Source organism: Mytilus californianus, unplaced genomic scaffold, assembly GCF_021869535.1.
Source record: "Mytilus californianus isolate M0D057914Y unplaced genomic scaffold, xbMytCali1.0.p SCAF_9, whole genome shotgun sequence".
NCBI lineage: Eukaryota > Metazoa > Mollusca > Bivalvia > Mytilida > Mytilidae > Mytilus > Mytilus californianus.
The window spans coordinates 83,089,410-83,113,398 of NW_026262745.1; the positions used below are offsets into that span (position 1 = coordinate 83,089,410).

Below are 23,989 nucleotides of genomic sequence, written 5' to 3' on the forward strand. Positions count from 1 at the left end.
AATTCATAAGTCGAAAATAAAATGACAACGCCATGGCAAAAAAAGAAAAGACCAAAAGACAAACACCAGTATCCAACATAGAAAACTAAGACTGAGCAACACGAATCCCACCAAGAACCTGGGTAATCTCAGATACTCCGGAAAGGTAAACAGATCCTGCTCCACATGTGGCACCCGTTGTGTTGCTCATGTAAGTACCAAACCCGGTTATAAGTCTAATTCGGTAGGTCACATTTGGGGAAAAGGAGGCAGGAATTGTTGTTACGATGATAGGAACATATCCGTCGTCATCTGTGAAACAGACATTGAGTAATGGTTAACAAACTATTGATGGCCTTCGGTAAAAATTTTGTAGGGACAATTTCAACTTCACCACTTGGAACTCTTTATTCAATAGCTTTCTTGTGAGCAGCAACCCTCTATCAAGGAAATCATGATAGGTAACGTAAGCTCTGGAATATCGTATCAACTTGGAGATATATACTTCATATGCAGGCGTTACTGGAATGTTGCTTCATAGAAATTGAAAGTTCACAAATTGGAAGCTGAAATTCTCTTTTTTGACTGAGTCAAGATATGAGACAGACTTAACTGTATCTGTTGTATCCTTTATTTCAATTTCGATTGGACAGATGCATTCAACATAGTCGCCAAACTGTGTTACTCTTACCAAAGTCATGAACATTGCCAAATTTTAGTTTTTGTTCAATTCCCATCTCATAATATAAGGAATTGCAAATTTGTCTATCCTCTTTTCATCTTTATGTTCCTGCATTCCAGAGAATATAAGGATATTATTTTTATAATCAATCGATAACGCATGTCAATTAGTTTTACTTTCCACGTAGTATTTTCCTCCTGTTAAGTATCTAGTTATTCTATCATAATGCTGTTATGTCTGTTTAAAAACATGTTTTCTCCTTTTGCAACTGCTATATTTCTGTAGCTTAATCTTATCAAATAAGTTTCCTGTACCCTGAGATGTTGCTTCTTGTTATATCACTCTCGACTTCACATTTGTAATATCCTTTTCTGCATCGATTACTCTTACCATAATTGTAATCTAGGACAGTTTTGTGTCCATTTAACCAAGTCAAAACGCTATCTAGATCGAGAGGCATCTCAGTCTATTCTCCATATAAAATATTTCTAGTTTCATTTAAGATCTGCGGTGCTGGTGTGTTACATTTTCTATTTCATTTGTCGCCCGACTTTGACTCACACCTCTAGACCATCAACTGAAATAACAAAAGTCTTAGGTATATCATAAAACGGATTGGAATAGGATAACAGACTGTCACAAATTAAAAAAAAATATACACTTAAGGTCTGGAATTCTGTGACTGTAACAAGACAGTCTATATAGACTATGTGTTAAGCTTTGTTTATTGTATGTCTGTTTTATCGCTGAATTCGGTGGTTGGTGTAGTTTTGATGATTACAGTTATAGTTTTGTGTTAGAATTTACTGCTATTTCGTCGTTTAGTTTTTAAAATGCAAGATGTTATTTCGCCGGAGGACTTCACGTAGAGCATTTTCTTTAACGAACTAACTTTTCAATGAATTACAAAAGGAAAATGTAAACGTTAAATAAATATAATGTGATCATACGATGAAAGCAAATGAGCTCAAGGTTAACTAGATACTACTTGATTGCAACTGTATTTTATAGAATGTTTAAACGAGCCCAACACAACCAGTCCATCCAAAACAAAACAAACCACAAAAAACACAAAACAACAGATTACTAAAACAAAAACAGCTGTTTTGTTTAAAATTGAATCATCTCTTAGGAATGAAACCGTATTTACAACTGTTATCATGATTTAAAATAACGGAATCTAAGAAAAGACATAAACAAATGTGTTTGCATACTATATTTCGCGGAGATGCTTGCACCTCGTTGATTAATCTAGAGTCTAGTTATCTATAAATGGACAATACCTTTTATAGAATTCAAAGGGATTTCGATAATAGACAACTAATGTTTTAATAAATATAAGGCATTCCAAGAGATATAACTCTTAAATCTTTAAGAAAAGCTAGCAAATGGCTGTAAGAGACATTTTTTTTAGATTCCAGTTTATTATTGATTATTATTCATTATTGATGTTGTTGGGAAATATTTACACATATTGTCATAGAAAAAAGAAATTAAACATATATTTGACAATATAAGAAAAAACTTGGTTATATTTTGTAAAACCTTTGGGAATTTGGGGTCGTCAATGCCCTCCAACTTCGTATTTTGTTTGACCTTTTTTTAAACTGTTTTGATTCGAGCGTCGCTGATGAGTCTTTTTTAGACGAAACCAGCGTCTGGCGTACACAATTTTAAGCCTGGTATCTATGGGATTTGGTTAAAACCGTGTTCGTGTCACATTGCAATGGTACTTAACAATTGTTATTGATCTAAAAATTCATGGTGAACGGATTAATTAATGTGTCAACGGCATTTATTCACATGATTCTAAATCCCATTATGAGACGCATGTGTTAACGTTAATTTTCCCTGTTTCTGGGTTGGGAAAATTGACGAATATGTCAATGGGATTGTAAAAATAAAGGAGACCATATAAACCAAAACAATGGCGACCATCAGCTTTCTGTGTTTTGCTTACAAGATAATAACTAAAACTCTTTCAGAGAAATTATCTAAGGTGTTAAATTAATTGATCGACCTATCTCAAACAGGCGCAGGTCCAGATAAAAGTATATTTGAAAATCTATACTCAATAGATACAGTGCTTGAATATATGGACCAAAACGAAATTTAGGGTTATTTATTAAATATAATATCTTTTGATCAAGAGAAAGCATTGAACAGGGTTGAACAAATTTTATTCTGAAAGTACTAGGGAAAGTGAACTTTCCGCTTGGATATATAAACTGTGTTACTTTAAATATATAGACAGTAAAATAAAAAAGTAAGGTCCAAGTAAATGATGCTGTGTCAAATAGTTTAGACATATCTATGCCATTTTATGCCTTAGTCATAGAACCTCTGGCATATAGTTAAAATAAATAGCAGTAAAATACAGGAATTAAGCGTTCCAAATAGTAAAACAAAAACTCAAATTATTACAGCATGCTGATGATTGCTCGACTATAACGACAAACAAAATGATTATATTGAGTTTGTTCAGGAATTCGAATATTTTGGTTCAGTTTCGGGGTCTAAAATAAATTTTTAAAAAAATAAGAAATTCTGTCTATAGGTAAACCAATGTTGTGTAATATGGTATAATGGACGTGACATTACTATGTAGACAGTACGGTAGTTAGATATACCGCGTAGCCCGGTTCCCGGAATGATCCATGGTAAACTACCCAGCTCAGGATAAGATCTCAGATAGTTACCAGGTAACGAGAGTTGGCGTATTGGCGGGAATGAGAACGCCTGTACTAGAACTTAACCAGAGAGTATCAGAGTATATTTGGTAGGTTAGTACAATTAGGAGCATTTCATTGTATTAGAAGTATTAGTATTGAGTGATAATACTCGGAAATCACATCACTGGCGCTTGGCGAGCAGGGTTTCCTGTGTTAAAAAGACGAATTTATCGAGACACAGAAGTGAGTACGTCACGTGTAATTGCGAAGTTCATATTGCTATATTTGGTATATTATGAAGTGTTTGAACACGGAGATAATATAAGCATAAAAACTTGCGTTAATTACAGTGTTTGCAAATTTATTTTCGAAAATTGTTTCACGTGGCCCGTTTTGCTAAAATTAGCCGTTTTGTGTAGAAATTAGACAAATTAGCCGTTATCAGAGCAATTTGGAGAAAATTAGCCATTTTCAGAAAAATTAGCCGTTTTTTGTGTGGTTTGCCACATAGCACATACACATTAATTTTTTTTTTTCTGGTTCAGCAACCAGTGATTAAATTGAATTACATTTGTGTTATCATAACATAATGGCAGACTTAGCTTTTCAGAAGGAGCGTACAAAGATTAATTATTGTTACCTGGTGTTGGAAATGTCACAGCTGACAAGATTATCTCTTTGAGAGAGACATATGGTAATATTCAGTTTGAGCATCTTTCTGAAATACCAAGACTACGACTTACTGAAACTTTGATGGATTTGATAGATTTTACACCAGTTACACAGCTACAAGAATACAAATCACGGACTCAGTCAAGTTATGATTTACAAGACTATGTTGATTATGGTGAAGTTAAAACATCTGGATTTCATTCAGAATATGCAAGACGAGAAGCAGAAATCAATGACTTTTCAGATTCTGACACACCTTCTGATGAATGTTTGCTTAAACCTGAACCTGAGGAAGTCAAACGTGAGTTATCACGTCCCAGTTCAGCGATGAGCAAGCCATTAAATTACACTTTGCAGTATGGGGACCACCAGTATTCAACAAAATTGTCAAGACCTGATGAAAGAAAACCATTACTACAAACCAAGTATGATGACCAGGATAAAGTTCAAGATTTTTCAATTGATCGACAGTTTAAGCCAGACAAAATTCATAGAACAGATGAATTAGGGTACACGAAACCAAGTATCAGATTAAATGTTGAGGAAAACATTGAAAAACGTGATTATTCACGTAACCAAAATACACAGCAGCAGACATCACAATTGGGATGGCAGCAAGGTCCCAATGAGCACATTGAAAAACGTGATTATTCACGTAATCAAAATACACAACAGCAGACAAAACAATTGGGATGGCAGCAAGGGCCCAACGAGCACGAACCTAGATTAGAAAGGCCAGTTCCAGTCCCAAGACGTCGTCAACAGGTAGAATCACATATACCTTCACCAGAAATCCGACGCAGAATACCTTCACCTGAAATCCGTCGCAGAATACCTTCACCAGAAATATTTAGGGAACCAGTATATTCCTTGAGAACACCAAATCCAACATAATTTTCTACAATAAACAGAAATATGTACCCTCCAAGACCATATTTAAGTTATGGGGAGTCGCCGCAATTAATGCCTCCAGCAAAGCCAAAATCAAAGAACCTAGAAATACCTAAAGGACTGAAGTATGATGGTTCCTCAAGTTGGAAAACTTTTTACACCAAGTTTCATAGGTATGCTGATCGTTTATCGTGGACTACCACGGAACGAAAAGACCAACTGTGTTGGTGTTTACATGGTAAAGCAGGTGATTACTATGCAAATTTACTGGATAGAGACCAAGGCGTGGATTACTTTGAATTAATTCACAAATTAGAGAAAAGGTTTAATTTTCAAGACTTACCAGAGACGTTACAAGTTCAGTTCATGAGTGCACGACAAAATACAAATGAGAAATTGGAAGATTGGGCAGACCGAGTTCTCTCGTTAGCCTGTAAAGCCTGTAGAAATCTTCCCGACAGTTATATGTATACACAAGCTATCTGGAAAATATGCCAGGGATGCTCAGATAAAGAAGCTGGTCAACATGGAGCCACCGCCAGACCAACATCTGTTGAAGCAGCAATTGACCAGATAAAATGGTTCCAACATAACCACACAGCTATATTTGGTAAACCAACCGGTAGACGTGACCCAACACCAAATCAGGATGAACCAAGTGATTATGATAGCGACCTAGCTGTTCACGCTATGGGTAAGACGGACACAAAGTCCGATTTGTCTAAACAAATGGAAACATTGCTAGAGAAAATGACTGCTATGGAAGCATTTCATAAGCAGGAAATTGGAGACATTAAACAGCAGCTTCAAAAACAACAGCAGGCAAAACAGTTTCCTGTTCAAAATGAAGTCCAGCCAGCAACCCAACCATTCAGCCAACAAAATCAAGGTAATCGCCAACAATGGCGAAACATGGATAATAGGCAAGATAATCAGCGACAATCGCCATTTGAAAGGCGCTGGGGACCTATTCCACCTGAAAAATTAGCAAATATGGCTTGCTACTTCTGTCACCAGTTTGGCCATATACAACGGGACTGTCCTGACTTGCATTCATCAACAGAAAAAAATTACACAGACCATTTAAACCAGAAAGAGTCGGGCTAAAGGGCGGAACCCTGACTCAGACCACACCTAACCGCCTAACGTTAAACACCATTTCAAACGAAAGAAACAAGACACCTGTTTCGGGGATTACCCAGTTGAAAACATGTGACATGTCAGCATCCACAGATACTCTGTCTAATTCACTATTGCACACAACGCAGCCTGATAATGATTTACAGAAAGTAATTGACCTTCAGTTGCAAGATCCCGTACACTTAGGAGGAACTATTTGCCAGTTAGGCTCAGCGTCTTTGCTTCGATTCACTTTAAAAGTGCATGGACAGCCTGTAATTTCGGTAGTAGATACCGCAGCAGAAGTTACAATAATTTCTGACAAAGTTTATGAATCTCTTAGCAAAAAACCACCCATGAAAAGAAAAGCAACAATGCATGCAGCAGGGCGTGGTATGCACATGGATGCGTTTGTAGTGGGACCAGTTGAATTACAAATTGGTGAAAGAACATATCGGACAGATATTTATGTTGCGCCTATTGATAATGACATGCTGTTAGGACTTGATTTTCTAGTCAAAGCAAAAGTAATTTTAGACTGCAGAAAATTAATTTTTTTTTTGGTACATGGACATATTGGACTGGTACCGCCTGTGAACGTTATAGCAAGAGTAGCTAAAATAACCGTTCCATATAGAACAGTCATACCTCCTAATTCAGTTGTACAATTAGAGTCAGATTTGTCAGCAGGGTTAACTGATTTTATAATTGAATCTAATAAAGAGATAGATTTGTTAATCCCACGTGGTTATTACAATGCTAGTTCTTTGCCATGTGTTAGTTTACTTAATGTAACCAACAACAAGATAGTTTTGCAAAAGGGAACTCTTTTAGGTGAAGCAATTGAAGCTGACGTTGTTGAAACGGGGCCAGCCCCGTCAGTAGCAACAACTGGAATAGCCAGAGATAACAATACACTACCGGAACAGTTGCAGAACATATTGGATAAATCCAGTACACTTGCTGAAGATCAAAAGTCCAAAGTTGCAAATTTACTTCATGAATTTGCTGATGTTTTTGCACTAGATGATTTTGACTTGGGAACATTTAACCACATTGAACACCAGATTGATACAGGCGATGCGCGCCCTATCAAACAACGAATAAGACGAACACCCATGTGCTTTGCACACGAAGAAGAAAGCCATTTAAAGAAAATGTTAGATGCAGGTATCATAGAACCATCTATGTCAGAATGGGCATCTGCCCCAGTACTTGTGCGCAAGCGCGATGGCAACGTGCGCTGGTGCATTGATTACCGGAAGTTGAATTCCGTGACGAAAAAAGATGTCTATCCGCTTCCCTTGAAAGACGAATGTTTGGACACTTTAGCGGAAAACGAATGGTTTTCAAAATTGGACGCTAATAGTGCATATTATCAGATTAAAGTGAAGGACTCAGACAAGGAAAAGACTGCCTTCATCACTAAATATGGATTATTCCACTTTGTCCGAATGAGTTTTGGCCTTTGCTATGCCCCTGGAACATATTCACGAGTAATGAATCTCGTTCTTAGAGGTTTAACATGGAATGTTGTACTCGCCTTCCTGGACGATATTCTAGTAATGGGAAAGACATTTGAAGACCATTTACAGAATTTAAGATCAGTTTTTGAACGTTTCAGAGAGTATGGGCTCAAATTGAAACCCAGGAAATGTGACTTCTTTAAAAAGGAAATTGACTTTTTAGGCAGAACAATCAATAGAGATGGTATGGCAATTGGCAGTGAATATGTTGAAGTTGTTAAGAAATGGAAAGTACCTACGACAACAAGAGAGGTTGAACAATTTCTTGGCTTTGCTAATTATCATAGAACTTTCATTAAGAATTTTGCAGATTTATCCTACCCTTTGTATCAATTGACCGGTAAGAAACCGTACAAATGGGGAGATTCAGAGCAAGAGGCTTTTGACAAACTTGTAGAGGCATTGACAACAACTCCGTTATTGGCATTACCCAACAATAAAGATCCGTTTATTTTGGACACAGATGCTTCCAATTTCGCAATTGGCGCAGAATTAATACAAGTACAAGATGGTGTAGAGCGTCCCGTTGCCTACGGAAGTTTTTCATTAACCCATGAGCAAAAACGATACTGCACGACATGGAAAGAATTGCTTGCAGTAGTGAAATTCACCAGACATTATAGACATTACCTTTTAGGAAGAGAGTTTATAGTCCGTACAGACCATAGTAGTTTAACGTGGTCATTGCACTTTAAAGAGCCACAAGGACAACTAGCTCGATGGTTAGAGGAGCTAAGCCAGTATCACATGACAGTAAAGCACAGGCCAGGTAAAAGACACCAAAATGCGGACGCATTATCACGTCTGCCAGATTCAGCTTGTTCACAGAATAGATTAGCAGCTGGGAACGTGCTAAAACACAATCTACCCTGTGGAGCATGCGATTATTGTACTTGTGCTCACCAAAGTTGGCTTGGTTTTCAAGAAGACGTAAATAACGTTATTCCTTTAGCTTCACATCAAGACTGTAAAAGTTATGAGCATCCACACAATACAGGACCACTTACAGTACTACCGAGTTCTTTGATTTCTGAGAACAAATTAATGAAACAGGACAATGCACAACATACAAATGTGATTATAAAGGACAATGCTAGACCAGATAGTTCAATATCACAAGAGAGGGACCAGAACGTGACAAGTCACGTGAATGAGAATTTAGGTACATCTCCGGTCCAGCCACAAGTATTTGACAGTACCAATCAAGATACAGTAAGCCAGAACCAAAATGTTTGCCACAGTTCAGTGGAAATAGTCACTACACCACTTGGTATGTCAGTTTACTCGACATATTTGGACCTTCCAAATGTAAATGCCATTACTGAGACAGGTATAGAAGCTAGTACTTATTCACCAGAGCAATTACGAGATTACCAGTCTAAAGACCCAGACTTGGAGTTGGTATGGTTTAGGGACAAAACAGAACCATCAGAGGCTACAATATTCCGATGCTGTCCAATAGCTAAGAAATATTGGATAAACAAAGATATGTTCTATTTAGATGATAATGGAATATTGAGAAATTTGGACAAGAAAGACAGAACACCAAGACTTGTGGTACCAAGAGATCTTGTTGAACAAGTGATATCATTATGTCATGATATTCCTGCTACAGGTCACCAAGGTATGAATAGGACCACATTAAGAATCAAGACGAAATATCAATGGTATGGTATGACACAACGAATAAGAGACTTTGTCAAAACATGCAGTACATGCAATTTACACAAGAAACCAAACAGGAAGGCTAAATGTCCGCTTACCCAGTTTCATGCAGGTGCACCAATGGAGCGTGTCCACTTAGATTTTCTAGGACCACTGCCAGAGACGAAATTTGGGAATGCCCATGTACTAGTTATGGTTGATCAGTTTTCCAAATGGATGGAATGTATTCCGTTACCAGCACAAACTGCAGAACATACGGCAAGAGCTGCTGTGAACGAGTTTTTCTCTCGTTTTGGATTTCCATTTCAGGTTTTTACAGACCAAGGACGCAATTTTGAAAGCAAGCTTTTCAAATCCATCTGTGTAATCTTGCAAATGCACAAAGCAAGAACTACTCCGTACAGACCATCCTCAAACGGACAAGCAGAACGTTGCAACAGAACCTTAATGGACGCCGTCCGTTGCTTCGTTTCTAAACAACAGAACAATTGGAATGAACATTTGGCACAGTTGGCAGGAGCTGTTCGATCGTCAGTTAACAGAAGTACTGGTTTTACGCCAAACATGCTGATGCTTGGGAGAGAGGTTAACCAGCCTGTTGATTTGTTGTACAGTGTACCTGGTGCTAAAACAGACGAGTCACAAGATGAGTATGTGATAAGACTCAGAGATGCCATAACATCTGCACATGAAATAGCGCGCAACACGCTAAAAACTACACAGAATACCATGAAACGTGATTATGATGTACGTATTCTGGAGAGAGAATACAAAATAGGAGATTTAGTTTATGTTTTAGACACGGCAAAAATTAAAGGTAGAGCGAAGAAATTGGACCCACTTTGGAAAGGTCCAGGACTTGTATGTGCCAAATTATCTTCGTATGTGTACAAGATAAAATTACAAAAAACTGTACTAACAATAAATCATGACCGTTTAAAGCCATGTAAAGACAGAGAAGTACCACCCTGGTTAAAACAGTGCCAGCACCGGTTACAGGACGGTGAAGATGTAACCAAGGCGACTAATCCAGACTTGTACTGTTTGTGCAGAAAACCAGATGATGGACTGTTTATGATACAGTGTGATTTTTGCGATGAGTGGTACCATGGAGCTTGTGTAGATTTGACACCAGAGCTGGCGGACACTATGGTAAAGTTTAGATGTCCACGGTGCCAGGACTCTGGCACCGCAAGGTAAATTTATATTTTAAGGCAATACCAGTAGCGTGATGTACATTTTTAGCATATGTTATAAATAATTTTTATTGTGTTTTTCAGATTGTGTATTTTGGATTGATTAATCATGAGTAAAAGGCCAAGTAAGGGTGATGAGAACAGTTGGCCTTCACCTTCAGAGGCATATGAGGGGACACCATTGCCTTTCCCCCCGGGGGAACAGCGGGGAGATGTACGTGAAAGTCACGATAAAGAGTTCAAGACAGAACCTGTAGAAAGTCCAGAAGATGTTCTTGATCTACATGACATAAATTATATAGATTGGACAGATATTCAGGTTCCACAAGAGCCTACTGCCCCAGTGGAAGAAGAACGTGATTCGTCACGTGTTATTCTTGAAAAAGAACACCAGGCAGACATAGTTATATCAACTGACGGTTCTGGAACCAGATCCGTCAGAGTACCAGCAGCAAAAGGGACCGAGGTACAGGTGCCGGAAGTCAAAGGGCTAAGTCAGGAGCAGGATGTTCAACAGCCTGATGTTAGAAAATACCATGACAGCAATAAACATTCTACGTGCCCAATACTAACGTGTGGAGAATCGACCAAAAAGTTAAAACACCACTGCTGGCAGTATCACTTGCCATATATTTTTAAAGACCGTCCCTTGGATCAATTTGAGAAGGAGCCAGGTTTTCAAAAACTAAGAGGAGCAGCCATCCAGAAATCGGCTTCGTGGATTGTTGGTCCACGTGCTACAGTGTATGATTTGGTGCGTTACATAAATAGTAACAATATCTTGCCACGAAATTGCACAATGATGCAAAGATGCCAGGACCAGATGAGGAATTTAACTGCGGTAATGAACTGGTACCCACCAGCAGAGGACATTTATACGCTGTATCCTGTGAATTCGCCAGCAGTTCTAATGCAGTGGCGTATCCTAATAACACTGCTTTCACAGTTATCTCCAAGTAGGAGGGCGGAATTCCGCAGAATTGGAACTGAGTATGTGTTGCCCCCAAGACAGCAACAACAGTCTCCAGTAAAGAGGAAGGCGGAGATGTTGGTAAACCTACCACTGCCGAAATCCTATAAGAGCAGTCGTCCAACAGAGGGAAGACAGATGGTTACTCTATCGGGCAGGGCCCGTGAAATCAATCCACCGACAGTTAAAACTGTAGTGAAGACTTTAAGTAATTTACAGAGTCAGCATGCTGGCAAACCTATGGACGCCAGGGAAATTTTAAACAGGAAAAGACAATCCCGGGATCGATCCTTCCCGTTCAGAATCAGAAAATAAAAGCCGAAAGACGGATATGCCGGTTCATTCTGTTATACAGGTATCGAATCCTGCATCAGATAGTAACAATAACATTAAACGTATACAAAAAGTTACACTTGTGTCAGAGGCATTTGACAGCCATTTTCATTTAGACAGGGCCAGTATTTTACTCACAGGTTCCTTGGCGATGTCTGTGGAACAATATTTACAGGAGAAATTGATACCACCGCCAGATATTTCAGTTGAGGTGGTTGGAGGGGTAATGGTTTATTGTGATCCGGATACTTATCCGCAGGTTTTACCGGACACCTCCAAATGGAAAATTGCCATAGGACTGCATCCAAAAGCTGCCCCATATTTCTACAATGACCAATTTACAGCGATGCAAGAGGCATTATCAGACATGCGCGTATCTGCGCTAGGTGAAATTGGGTTGGACAGAACCGTAAATCCAATACACTGGGTGTCCCAAGAGAAAATTTTGGACAAATTGTTGGGTTTGGCGAGACCAAACAAACCAGTCATTCTGCATTTGCGTGGCCAGGCCACGGAAACAATGTCTGAAGCAGTTTACACCAGGGCTTTAGAAATAGTGCAAAGCAAATGCGAACCTGAACAAAAAATCCATCTTCATTGTTTTCATGGCAGCACAACACAAATGGACACTTGGCGTCGGGTATTTCCAAATACGTATTTTAGTTTTTCGTTAAAGGTAAAGGAATTCCACGAGGATCAGATACATGCCGCCAGGAATGTTCCAAATCATCGTATTTTAATAGAGACTGATTCGCCCTACTGCACAATTCCTTCCAACATACGGATTAATAATCCGCGGAGAATTGGACAAGTTGCCATGATTTTGGCAGGTTTAAGGGGTCAGCCAGTGGCTGAAATTTTTGCATTAACCATGGAGAATGGCAAAAGTCTATATGGCTAAATAGTGAACTGTGTTATATATTAGTTAAGCAGCCTGCAGGAGACAGGTTTATTCTGAAATGTAAATAGAGCAGATTCATGTGGACATAGAAAATCAGTTGTAAATTGTGATTGGAAATTACATCAGATGTGAATAGATTGTGTTTAATACATCTATATATATATATCAAGGAATGATATGATAGTTATAAATTAACTCCGCAGAGCGAAGACGGAGCAATTGTGGAATTTTAAAATATATGTATGTTGTTAATATGTCAACATTGGAAAATATATATAACTATATATATGGAGATTTATTTGTATCCCCGTGGTGCGACCAGACGGGGTGGACTAAAGGAAGATAGTGAATATTCGAATAGGAAGTAAACTCACTCCTTTCAAAGTGGGGGGGGGGGGAGTGTTGTGTAATATGGTATAATGGACGTGACATTACTATGTAGACAGTACGGTAGTTAGATATACCGCGTAGCCCGGTTCCCGGAATGATCCATGGTAAACTACCCAGCTCAGGATAAGATCTCAGATAGTTACCAGGTAACGAGAGTTGGCGTATTGGCGGGAATGAGAACGCTTGTACTAGAACTTAACCAGAGAGTATCAGAGTATATTTGGTAAGTTAGTACAATTAGGAGCATTTCATTGTATTAGAAGTATTAGTATTGAGTGATAATACTCGGAAATCACATCACCAATTTAAAGACAATAAAAAATACAACATTGCAAAAATTTATAAAAGAAAATGTAAAAGTGAAAGGAATATGGTTTGTAGAAAATAAGGTGAGGAAGAATTGGATTGCTATAAAAGAAAAGCAACAATTATTATAAACCGTGTTTGCATGAGGGAAAAGAAAATTATGTTGGAAAAATAAATTATTAGTTATAATACGTATCTACTAAGTAAACTACAATAATATGTAGCAAGAGTTATTTTAGAGACAATTAACAGACATATATGCAAGTTCCCCGGAATTAAGATAGCGTTATCATGACCTCACAAAATCTAGTAACTTAAGGCACTTTAATAAACAATCGTGGCAATCCATATCACAATAATATACACAGGTAAACGTGGGAAATGTGCTACGTATTTGATTGGACGAGGTACTGTTATTATTTAGGACGTTTACCAAATATGGAGCACATGGTATTTCACAATATACATTAGCTTTCAATTGAAAAAACACCCATGTTGTCGTTAATATTTGTTAAACGTAGTTTAAACTGCTTTGCTTGTGAACGAATATGTGACACGTTCCTATATTAATTTATTACATGTACATATTTGTGTGACTTTATAACTTTAATGTGCGATAAGTTTTTTGAACAACTTCATTTTGGATGTGCTGTTTACAGTTCTGCCGATTGGCGAATAAGTGATTTTTGTAAAGGAATTTTTTTTCGAAGAAGGTTGGTATTTTTTTTTATATTTTCTTTTTAAGTGTTGTGAAAAAAATGTCTTGTTACAGTCAACCAATTTGACAATATCCATCATTTACAGTGTAACTCTATGAGAATGATGAAACTAAGGCCACACCAAATTAATTTCTAGTTCTTCGGACACTTTCCGTAGCGAGCGAGCGAAATTTTTTTATTTGTTTTTTTTTCGAAGTTTGATTTTTGGCAGGCGAAAGCATTTTTTACTAGCGAGCGATAATATTTTTGAAATATTAAAAAAATAAAATCTATGAAAAGCATCTTGTGCAAGCGAGCGATCAGAAATTTACACAGTTTTGGTGCTTCATGTTTTTTATATTTCTCATGTCCTAGTTCCTATATTTCCCTACTTTGCTTCTTAATTTGTTCTCAAACACCCTGTTGAATCTTTTCACAACATTTCAAGTACAAAAATGGTTAACTAGCAGCAAAACCTACAACTTCGTGTAGTCTGCTCAAATAAAGATGCAGCTTAACGTGCAAATGTACAACAGCATTGAACAGGTAGACATCCATGTTTGATGTCAGTTATAACTGATGCATTATAAAAATAAGGAGATGTGGTATGGATGCCAATAAAACAACTATTCATCAGTTCAAATGAAATGAATATTTGCAACCGTACAGCCTTCAACAATGAAAAAACCTATACCGTATAGTCGGCTTTAAAAGGCCCTGACATGAAAAATATGAAACAATTCAATTGAGAAAACTAACGGCCTAATTCATAAAAAAACATTTACGAAAAACAAATTTGACAGACATGAACCAACAACAACCAGTGAACTACACTGAGCTCCTGACTTGGCACAGGCACATATAGAATGGTATGTCATTTAAAATAAGCGTATGCAAAGAATATATGCATGTATAAAGCTTTTATATACAACCATACATATTTGTGTATACAACAAGATGAAAATTTATAAAGGACTGTCCTTTAAAACCACACCAATTTATACTACTGCATATTTAAATGCATCACACCAGATGCTAAATACTAATTAAACAAAAGGCACATTTCAATACATTCCACTTCGTCATTGCTTTCCTAAAGAATTTTATATGATTGATTGATTGTTGGTTGCTTAACATCAAGTGGCAAATATTTCATGCATGTTCAGGACGAGAACAAATTAACAATAAATACAATGTGTAGGTCCTGTAACAGAGGCCGTCCAGGATGAAAGTCGGTGAAATTTGGACCGCCACGGGAAAATGGGGGTACATTTGACCGGGACAGATATTCAGCCTTGCAACAGGCCACTTACGGACCACTCAAACAGTTGTTACAAAGGTTCTTAACGTGCAAAGAGCGTGGCACTCTCTTTACACGAGGCATCAGATTTAACGTCCCATTCTGACCGGACGTGGCTGCGAACTTGTACATCCCGCACAGCCAAATGAACGCCCCACTCTGGTGAGGGTTTAACTGCCGGTTCGAGGAAGACCAATGGTGACCATATTTCTATTCCCCAGTCAGCCTTGGGGGAAAGAAGAACTTAACAGCAATCAAATCTTTATGTATATTGGGATATTGCTGTGTGTTGAAGGCCATACCACAAACACTTTCTTGTCAAATTCCATGCTTTATAACTTTGTAATAATGCAAGCAAATATCATATGAAAGCCGGTTTCATGGGAAAAAAACTTTTATTATAAAAGATAAAAAAAAGTAAAAAAATATAATACATGTAGTATCATTGCGGTGCCATTTCAATGCATGTACCGTCATCTTCGGAATTATCTTTTATTTTCATGCATGTTATATTGTCATCATTTAAATTTTTCAATTCGGAGGCGTTGGTGCTTTGTGCAAATTGTGGTCTTGCACGGAACACTTCAAACATATGGTTTAAAGAATTGTCCAAATCATTCCACTGCTGTGTTTGGTAGTAAGGTCGTTCGTTGCCTGCGTTACTACTGTAACTACAAATATCCCACGCATGTCTTACGTTTAGAATATACATCATATTATATTTGTCCATAATAAATAACGTTGTGATTGTTAGATCTATATCGTTTTTGATGTCAATTTCCGTGTATGTATGGCGTTACTTTCAAACGCACATCTGATTAAAACTTTGGTTACATAAATTTGGAGACAGACGCGCGCGGCTCCGTACTGGACGCGGGTTTTTGAAAAAAAAAATACCTTTTTTCTCGTCGACCTTTCACAACACGCGGGGATCCGATGAACGAGGTATTAATTTGGCGTGGCCTTAACATTTTTTCAATAAGAAGTTCCATGCCTTTGTTTAACTGTTTATTTCATTTGTTGTATAAATAATCTTATCTTTATTGTTCTGTCCATCTTACAATAATGATACCTTTTGCGTCAATTTTTAAAGGAAACCTAACTCCAAAATTCCTTGTTTTTAACGTTGGTGGCCATGTTGGTTGAAAGATTGTTTTATTAAACATGTTTAAACTAGATACCATACAGGATAATTGTGGCCAAATTTGGTTCTAACTATCCAAATAGTTTCAGATGAGAATTGTTTTTGTAAAAGTTATTGGACGTCGTACAACGGACGACGGACGCAACATAATGACACTAGTATACAATCTTTGCCTTTAGGTCAGGTGAGGTAATAACGAGTTTAAATCGAACTGACAATATCGCACATTTTAAACTAAGCAGTAATATTGCTTTGCTAAATTAATTGTTTTGTATATAGTATACGTAAAAAACGGGGCGATATAATATTTGTATTTTAAATAAATTAAAGTATATATTATTTTTATCAGATTTTTTAATGATTGTTATTTTGTCATAATCATTAAGCTTAATAGACGAGACCGATACTCCGACTATTCAACTAGTAAATGTGATTAAACATTTTATACGCACCTTTATCAATGAATCATAGGATCAAGGTTATTTTTTTAACCCATGTGTTATACCGTAGACAGTTTATCGGAAACGGGTTTTACTCGAGATTTAACTTTGTGACCAAAGATCTTATGACATACATGTAAACAAGTTTAGTACTAAGTATATTTTTTAGGTCAGTACTTATACTTACTGACGTCAATGATCGATGATTCATTACATACAAAGTACAAAGGAAAAATTGTCGTGTTTGAATGATCACACACAAGACTCGCATAGAGTATGATATAATTTTTTTGTTTAGACATTTTATCCAAACAATTTGATATTTAAAGTACGTAAACAAGTGGGAGTGGTATATTGAAGTGTTTACGGGTCTTAATTTTTTTGTTGTATATGACAGATGTAAATGGAATTTTTTTTTTATGTATTTTAACTTTTACAATTTATATTGCCATGTGACTTGATTAACAATGTGACGGCTGTATTTTCCGTTTCAGCCTTAGAACATTGATACCCTTACCAACTAACCATGCCTCCTACCCACGGAGAAATAACATATTGCAACTATATTCAACATGAGCACTATGTTAGACAAGGCGACTTCTGTAAAACATGTGACCAATGTTTCCCTGGATTAGGGCTGGCACCGTTCACGGTATATATGTTTTTACTTATAATAATATAATAAAAGGTATACACCAAACATCAACGAAATAGAATAAAAAGGTTTATTTGGAATGAAAGCTCAAACGATAAAAGGACGAACAAGAAGAATCTAATGAGACAGATCTCTAGAAAAACAAGAAAGGCATATCATATACAGTCAATCCTTAAACTAAATATTTCGGCAATACAAACTGAACAGAAGGGTGTGATGATAAACACAATTATCAAACAATCTTTAGACTATATAGTTAATCCAATACAGATCCTTTCCAGTTTTTTTTCAGTCTAACTTAATGAAACATATCTTAAGTGTTGTGTTCCATAAATGTATTAATAATTTATAAACTATATTAATTTTGATGTCAGTACAGCTAAGTATTTTTCTGTTCCAATGTCAATTAAGTCCCTTTCTATCACTAACATAATGCTGCCTTAGTTTTCAGAAGAAATTTATCATGTTGTCACAGCACCTTTTCTAGTAAGCTAAAACAGTTTTAAAATATACATTTACAATTGTTAAAAACGTGTTGATTTCTGTTTGTTGTTATTGTTTTACATATATTTTAGTGAAGAAAAAAAAATCAACTAAGCAATGACATGGTCTAAAGCTATCAACAATATATACAGGTAGAATGATTATAAAATGGAGATGCAACAATTTTATTAATGCATGTATATATTTATTTCAGGAAAGACAGTTTGAAATCGACCTAATGCATGGTGCTTTAGGGTGTCTTCACTGTATCCAATGCCCACCAGGTTTCTATAGCAACCACCTATCGTTTGAGGAATGTTTACGTTGTACAGATTGTAAGAAGAAAGGGGTATATGAAACACAGAATTGTACATCCAAACAAGATACAGTTTGTGGAAAAATTAAGCTAAAGTCAACCATGTAAGAAATAAGAAAGTTAAATAATTTACGGATATGTTCAATTTATTTGTAATGAGACAACATCTTAATCTTCATGAACCCGTTCGCTCATTTCATAATTGAAGATATATGTTGTTCAGCTGAAAACACAATAAAAGAAGCGATCCTTTAACAAATTGTGACACATAAGTTTTTAGTAAACAGTTTGGTTTCGTGTGCATGACTCCCTATCCCTATTTTGTTTACTTAAGACTTATAACCAGTAGAAAGGAAACACAGTATAGTTAAGATTGCTTGAAACAATGGCATTTAAAACTCGGCAAAATGAACTTTAAAAATTCTTTGTGTAACCAAATTGAAAAAAATAATTACCAAAAGAAAAAGCACCCCTCCCCCAAAAATATACTTTAAAAAAATCAAAACCCTTTTTGAAATAATTTGATGATTTATTGTTTTAGACATGACTCTCGGCAACAGATACATCTGACACCCATTATATGTATTTCTGTCGTTTGCTGTGTCTTAGCTGTACTGTTGGCTATTGTGGTGTATCGAAATCTCAGTGAGTATTTCATTAGTCAATATAAATACTGAAAGGGGATTTGTAAATTGTTTCTTGTTTTTCTAATGATAGTTTACAATTAAGAAGTTATATATAATAGGGGAAAATGCATTATAAATATTTCGATACCTTCTGTTTTTTCTCTTGATACATAAGGGGCTCTGGTCAATCTGATTAATTGGGATCCTAAAGCAGTATAGCGTAACCTTGACATTCATGATCATGAAGTAAGACGACCAACAGCTCATTTACATAACTGGAATTGTACGTATCCGAAATTTTATTAAGAAAAAACAACACATAACGCAAATGATGAGCAATATAATTGAATTTACAAATACACAACATGCAGTCCAATGAGTCCATTGACTTTGGACAATGTGACATTTCACATTTCCACTTGTGATATTGCTTTGCTGTATTATATATAGTTAGCTATACAGTTTAATTAAACAAAACTGACATGCTATTGTTAAAGGTATTTGCATGTCTTAAACTAACTCATTTTATTCTTTTGCTAGCTTTTGATTATTCACATTTGTCTAATTAAAAAAAATCATATTTTTTTCTTTTTATCTGAAAGGGAGGAAACGGAGAAATGTCAGAAATCAAAATGAAGAGACGAAAAGGTGAGTTTTTATCAAAAACGTATTCTATTATAAAAGTATAGGAAAGACGAACTTTTTATTGCTGGGATATTTTATTTTTTATGCCCCCGCCGTAGCGGAGGGGCATTAAGTTTTACCCTTGTCCGTCTGTACGTCCGTACGTCCGTACGTACGTCCTAAAATTGGTTTCCGTTCTCTAACTTTAGTAATTGCCTCAACGAAATGTTATGAAACTTATACACAATGCTTATTACCACAAAAAACAGTTTAAGTTTGAATTTGGGTAGCGTCACTTTTACCATTTTAGAGTTATGCCCTTTACAAATGGAAAAATTGCTGAATTTTTCGTTTCCGTTCTCTAACTTTAGTTTTCCTCAAACAAATGTTATGGAACTTATATGCAATGCTTATTACCACATAGATCAAGTATGAATTTTGATGGCCTCACTTTTACTGTTCTAGAGTTATGCCCCTTTACAATTAGAAAAATTGCCGAATTTTTTCTTTTTGTTCTCTTACTTAAGTTTACCTCAAGCAAATGTTATGAAACTTATACACAATGCTTATTACCACAAAACACAGATGAAGAACAGATTTGGGTAGTGTCACTTTTACCGTTGTTGAGTTATGTCTCTTTATAATCTTATATGCAAGCGGGGGCATCATCTGTGTCCCATGGACACATTCCCCATTTATTTTATGATGAAATCGTTAACTCGAGACAAAATGTTTTCAAATTAATTTATAATAGCTTTTACACTCCATGTGACATACCGAATTAGATTTATCACCGGGTTTGTACCTTATACGAGCAACACGACGGGTGCAACATGTGGACAGGATCTGCTTACCCTTCCGGAGCACCTTATATCACCTCCGGTTTTTGGTGAAGTTCGTGTTGCTTAGTCTTTAGTTTTCTATGTTGTGATTTGTATACTGTTGTTTGTCTTTTGATCATTATTCGTATTTTGTTATGGCATTGTCAGTTTGTTTCAATTTATGAGTTTTTTTAATATCCCTTTGGTATCTTTCGCCTCTCTTTTACGGCAATATGGGACTAATCAGTTGAAATATACCCTATTAGATGGTAAGTGATTTTAATTTTTCATCCAGTTTGAATCAGAATGGGACATAGTATAAGATCACTGTGTACCCTGACAAATTCTGTTCAAGAATTCAAAGTTGATAGAATTGTGTTAAAATTACAAAAGCGTAACTCATAAGTGATCCTGTCAGGCAAAGTTGACCTCAGACGGTCTGGACTCATTTGTTTTTTTTTTTTGCTTTTGGCTTTCAAACGTTTTACAATTTAGTCTTTCCCTACTTTAAGTCTAAAGCGAACCTAATAAGTTTATTCCAAAGGCACGAGTTGCAATCATGACTATCATATCCGTGCTTTACTGTGTCCAAAACATTTCTTTGTTATGAACACAACTTTGACCTCATTCGGTATTGATATATCGTGCCCAATGCCATATTCCGTGTCGACATGTAACGGTTGTAAACGGATGTGCTACCCGTAACACAGAACTATAATAAGTAACGCAGACATGTAATGAAAATTATGATTATTTTAATTTAACAGTGCTATTTCAAAAGGACTCTTAGCGGCAGAATCATCAGGAAATTCGTCATTGTCATCAAGTAAGACGACAGACAGCACATTTCTATCATCCAGTCAAGAAACAGTCGAGACAGATGGGGATGAAAATATATTTAATTCAAAAAGTATTGTAGATTCATTTATAGAAAGTTATGGTAAGTCATGCACATCATAAAAGCGTCTAAACTAAATAAAAGTGAATTTTTCAAAACGCCTTTGAGTAACAATTTATCAGTTAAATTAAACTTAAACAAGTTGGCCGTACGGTTGCCTATAATTGCTTACATCCACTTCATTTGAACTTTGGTGGATAGTTGTCTCATTGGCCATCATACCACATCTCCTTATGTTTATATTGTTTACTGTAAAATCAATTAGAAACAAATTGATTCAGACCTTGCATGCGATGTGAACAACAGCCTAATATTCAAGTAAATTATTAAGGAAAGGATAGGCTGAGTTAAAACCTAGTTTGCTTTACAATGACTCTGTTCACAGCTTTTTCAATTTGTTCCTAATGACGGATACCACTACTGAAACCGCTTAACCTTCAGACGCACCAAAAGACAACCCTGTTTTATTTTATGCTAATTCAGTAGTCTTTCTATTGTTCATATTCGACTTATTATTTAACCTCGTTCTACAAACATGCAATCAAACCTGGTATAATAGGGCCAGCAAATTATTCATCATATTGCATAAAATGAGGCGGAGGATACCAAATGGAAGAATCAAAACTCATAAGTCAAAGAGATACCAACAAAATCATGGCAAAAAACGAAAAAGAACAAAAGTCAAACAACAGCCTATAAAACACTTCTTTAAAAAAACTAAAGACTGAGCAACGCGAATACTACAGACAGAAGTGATATCAGGTGCTCCGAAATGGTAAGCATATTCTGCTCCACATTTGGCACTCATAGTGTTGCTGAATTACATATTGCTTCCTAAGTGTAATGACCTTTATTCATCTTGATTTTCTTCTTCTTAAGATGACAAACTCTGTTGTAATTTCAGATTGTACAATAGAGATATCAGAAGCACATGCACGAATAATAAGTAAGCATATTGCCGTGAACAGTATTTTTTACGATATCGGTATAGATCTAGGGATACCAGACAATGATATTAAAATTATTATAGAAAATAATAAATCTGATGTGAAATCCCAAGCATACGAAACATTACTCAAATGGAAACATTTAAAAGCATCAGATGCAACAATGTTACGATTCATCGATACTTTACAACGGTTGAAACTTCAAAAAGTAGCAAAGCAATTCTGTAATACATATGATGAAACGACTAGGCCATTTCGATAAACTGTGATATTAAATAAGTGTCCTGCCGCAATCAGTATTAGGAATGCCTCAAGATTGCGTTGATGCAATTCCAAAAAGAAATGTTTTATGAAAAAAAATAACCAAGGCCAGTGTTATATTGTTAAAATTTATGCAGCTAACATATTGATTGTAACATTGATATGTTTTATTTTTATGTTATATTTTTAAGTGAATAAAATAAAAAAAACTGAGATTATTAGTGGTTATTGAATAATTATACTGCAGAAAATTTGCAGAAAATCTCTTTACATGTTATAAAATGAATACAGCGAAATTGACTGGTATTTGGAAATACAACTTTAAATCTCGACTTAATAGTAAAACGAACTTAACCCGCTCCCTTTCATAACTAAAAAAGGGCGTCGGTGGCTGAGTGGTCTAAGTAGTCCAACTACTGTATCACTAGCCTGTGAACACTGATGTTGTGGGTTTCGAATCCCGCAATGGCATGTGCGTTCGACTCCCAAATTTAATTGACTCGACTCAGTTTTCCTGCCGAAGGTCGATGGTGCACTCCGGCTTACTCCGCCAATAAAAACTGACCGCTACGAAATAGCACAATTGTGCTGAAAGTGGCGTTTAACACCGATCAATCAATCAATCATAAATACTAAAATGAAAAGTACATGCGTTGTTGCTTTAATCATGCATCAACTCGTAGTTTAAAGTAATAGTTAACACGAAGAAGATGTCTAACTTATCGGAAAAGCGAACATATATTATACCTCATCACTACCAAGCTGATGACCTGGTAAAGTGATTCTGTTCAGCAGTATTGAAGAAATTTGTGACTTGTAAGTTCATTCACCATATTGAAAACAAATCAAAGTAGGTGTCTGACAGATCTGAAAATGGTCACACGTCACAACTCGTCATAGTCAAGCTGCTGACCAATGATGAAGTCATTCTGTTTAGAAGTACATTAACAAATGTGAAGGAAATGTTTGTTAGATGAACGAATATAAAGTGGAGTACTAGTATAATAATGACAATGATAAATGATAAACTTAACAAAATCAAAATGCAGAGCAAAATGTCAGGCAATTACTCAGACACGTGAAAATTTGTATATGAAACAAAAAGTAAAAACTGCTAAAACACATTAGAATTCGTAAATATTTCCTTTTGTACGAAAACACAGAAAGATAACTTTTTTCTCGCTTAACCATTTGGTTGAGATATGATGGTTTACCAGGCGTGACTATACTGATTGTATTATCAGCTACAAAACTGTTTTTGTTGCCGTCTCTGTAAATTGTATGTGTGTTTGAACGTTTATTTCAATTGAGTTGTATGTCTGTGATGTATGTTTACGCAGTTTTGGCTGCTGGGTCCCAATTATGGCCACGTTAACCAATGTTGTCTATTTGGGTTGCTCACCCAATTTGGCAATATTTTGGAACATTAAACAATTGTTATACAAGTGGGTGTTTTAGCTAGTTAGAAAGCCAG

The 23,989-nt window shown here is 36.1% G+C and overlaps 2 protein-coding genes and 1 long non-coding RNA gene across 3 annotated transcripts in view; 2 read left to right on the top strand and 1 right to left on the bottom strand.

Moving 5' to 3' along the window:
• LOC127716481 (pleiotropic regulator 1-like) overlaps positions 1-23,989 on the top strand; it is a 474,697-nt gene that overhangs the window by 410,957 nt on the left and 39,751 nt on the right. The window lies entirely within an intron of this gene.
• Positions 595-17,372, bottom strand: LOC127716534 (uncharacterized). Its single transcript, XR_007988985.1, has 2 exons — positions 16,897-17,372; positions 595-1,238 (listed from the first exon to the last, which is right to left on the bottom strand). It is a non-coding gene; the product is annotated as an uncharacterized LOC127716534 (long non-coding RNA).
• LOC127716495 (uncharacterized) lies at positions 13,780-22,730 on the top strand. Its single transcript, XM_052222726.1, has 7 exons — positions 13,780-14,015; positions 17,379-17,536; positions 18,237-18,442; positions 18,880-18,983; positions 19,567-19,612; positions 21,177-21,349; positions 22,212-22,730. Exons 2-7 carry the CDS (start codon positions 17,411-17,413, stop codon positions 22,514-22,516), a joined length of 960 nt encoding a protein of 319 aa, XP_052078686.1. The 5' UTR covers positions 13,780-14,015; positions 17,379-17,410; the 3' UTR covers positions 22,517-22,730.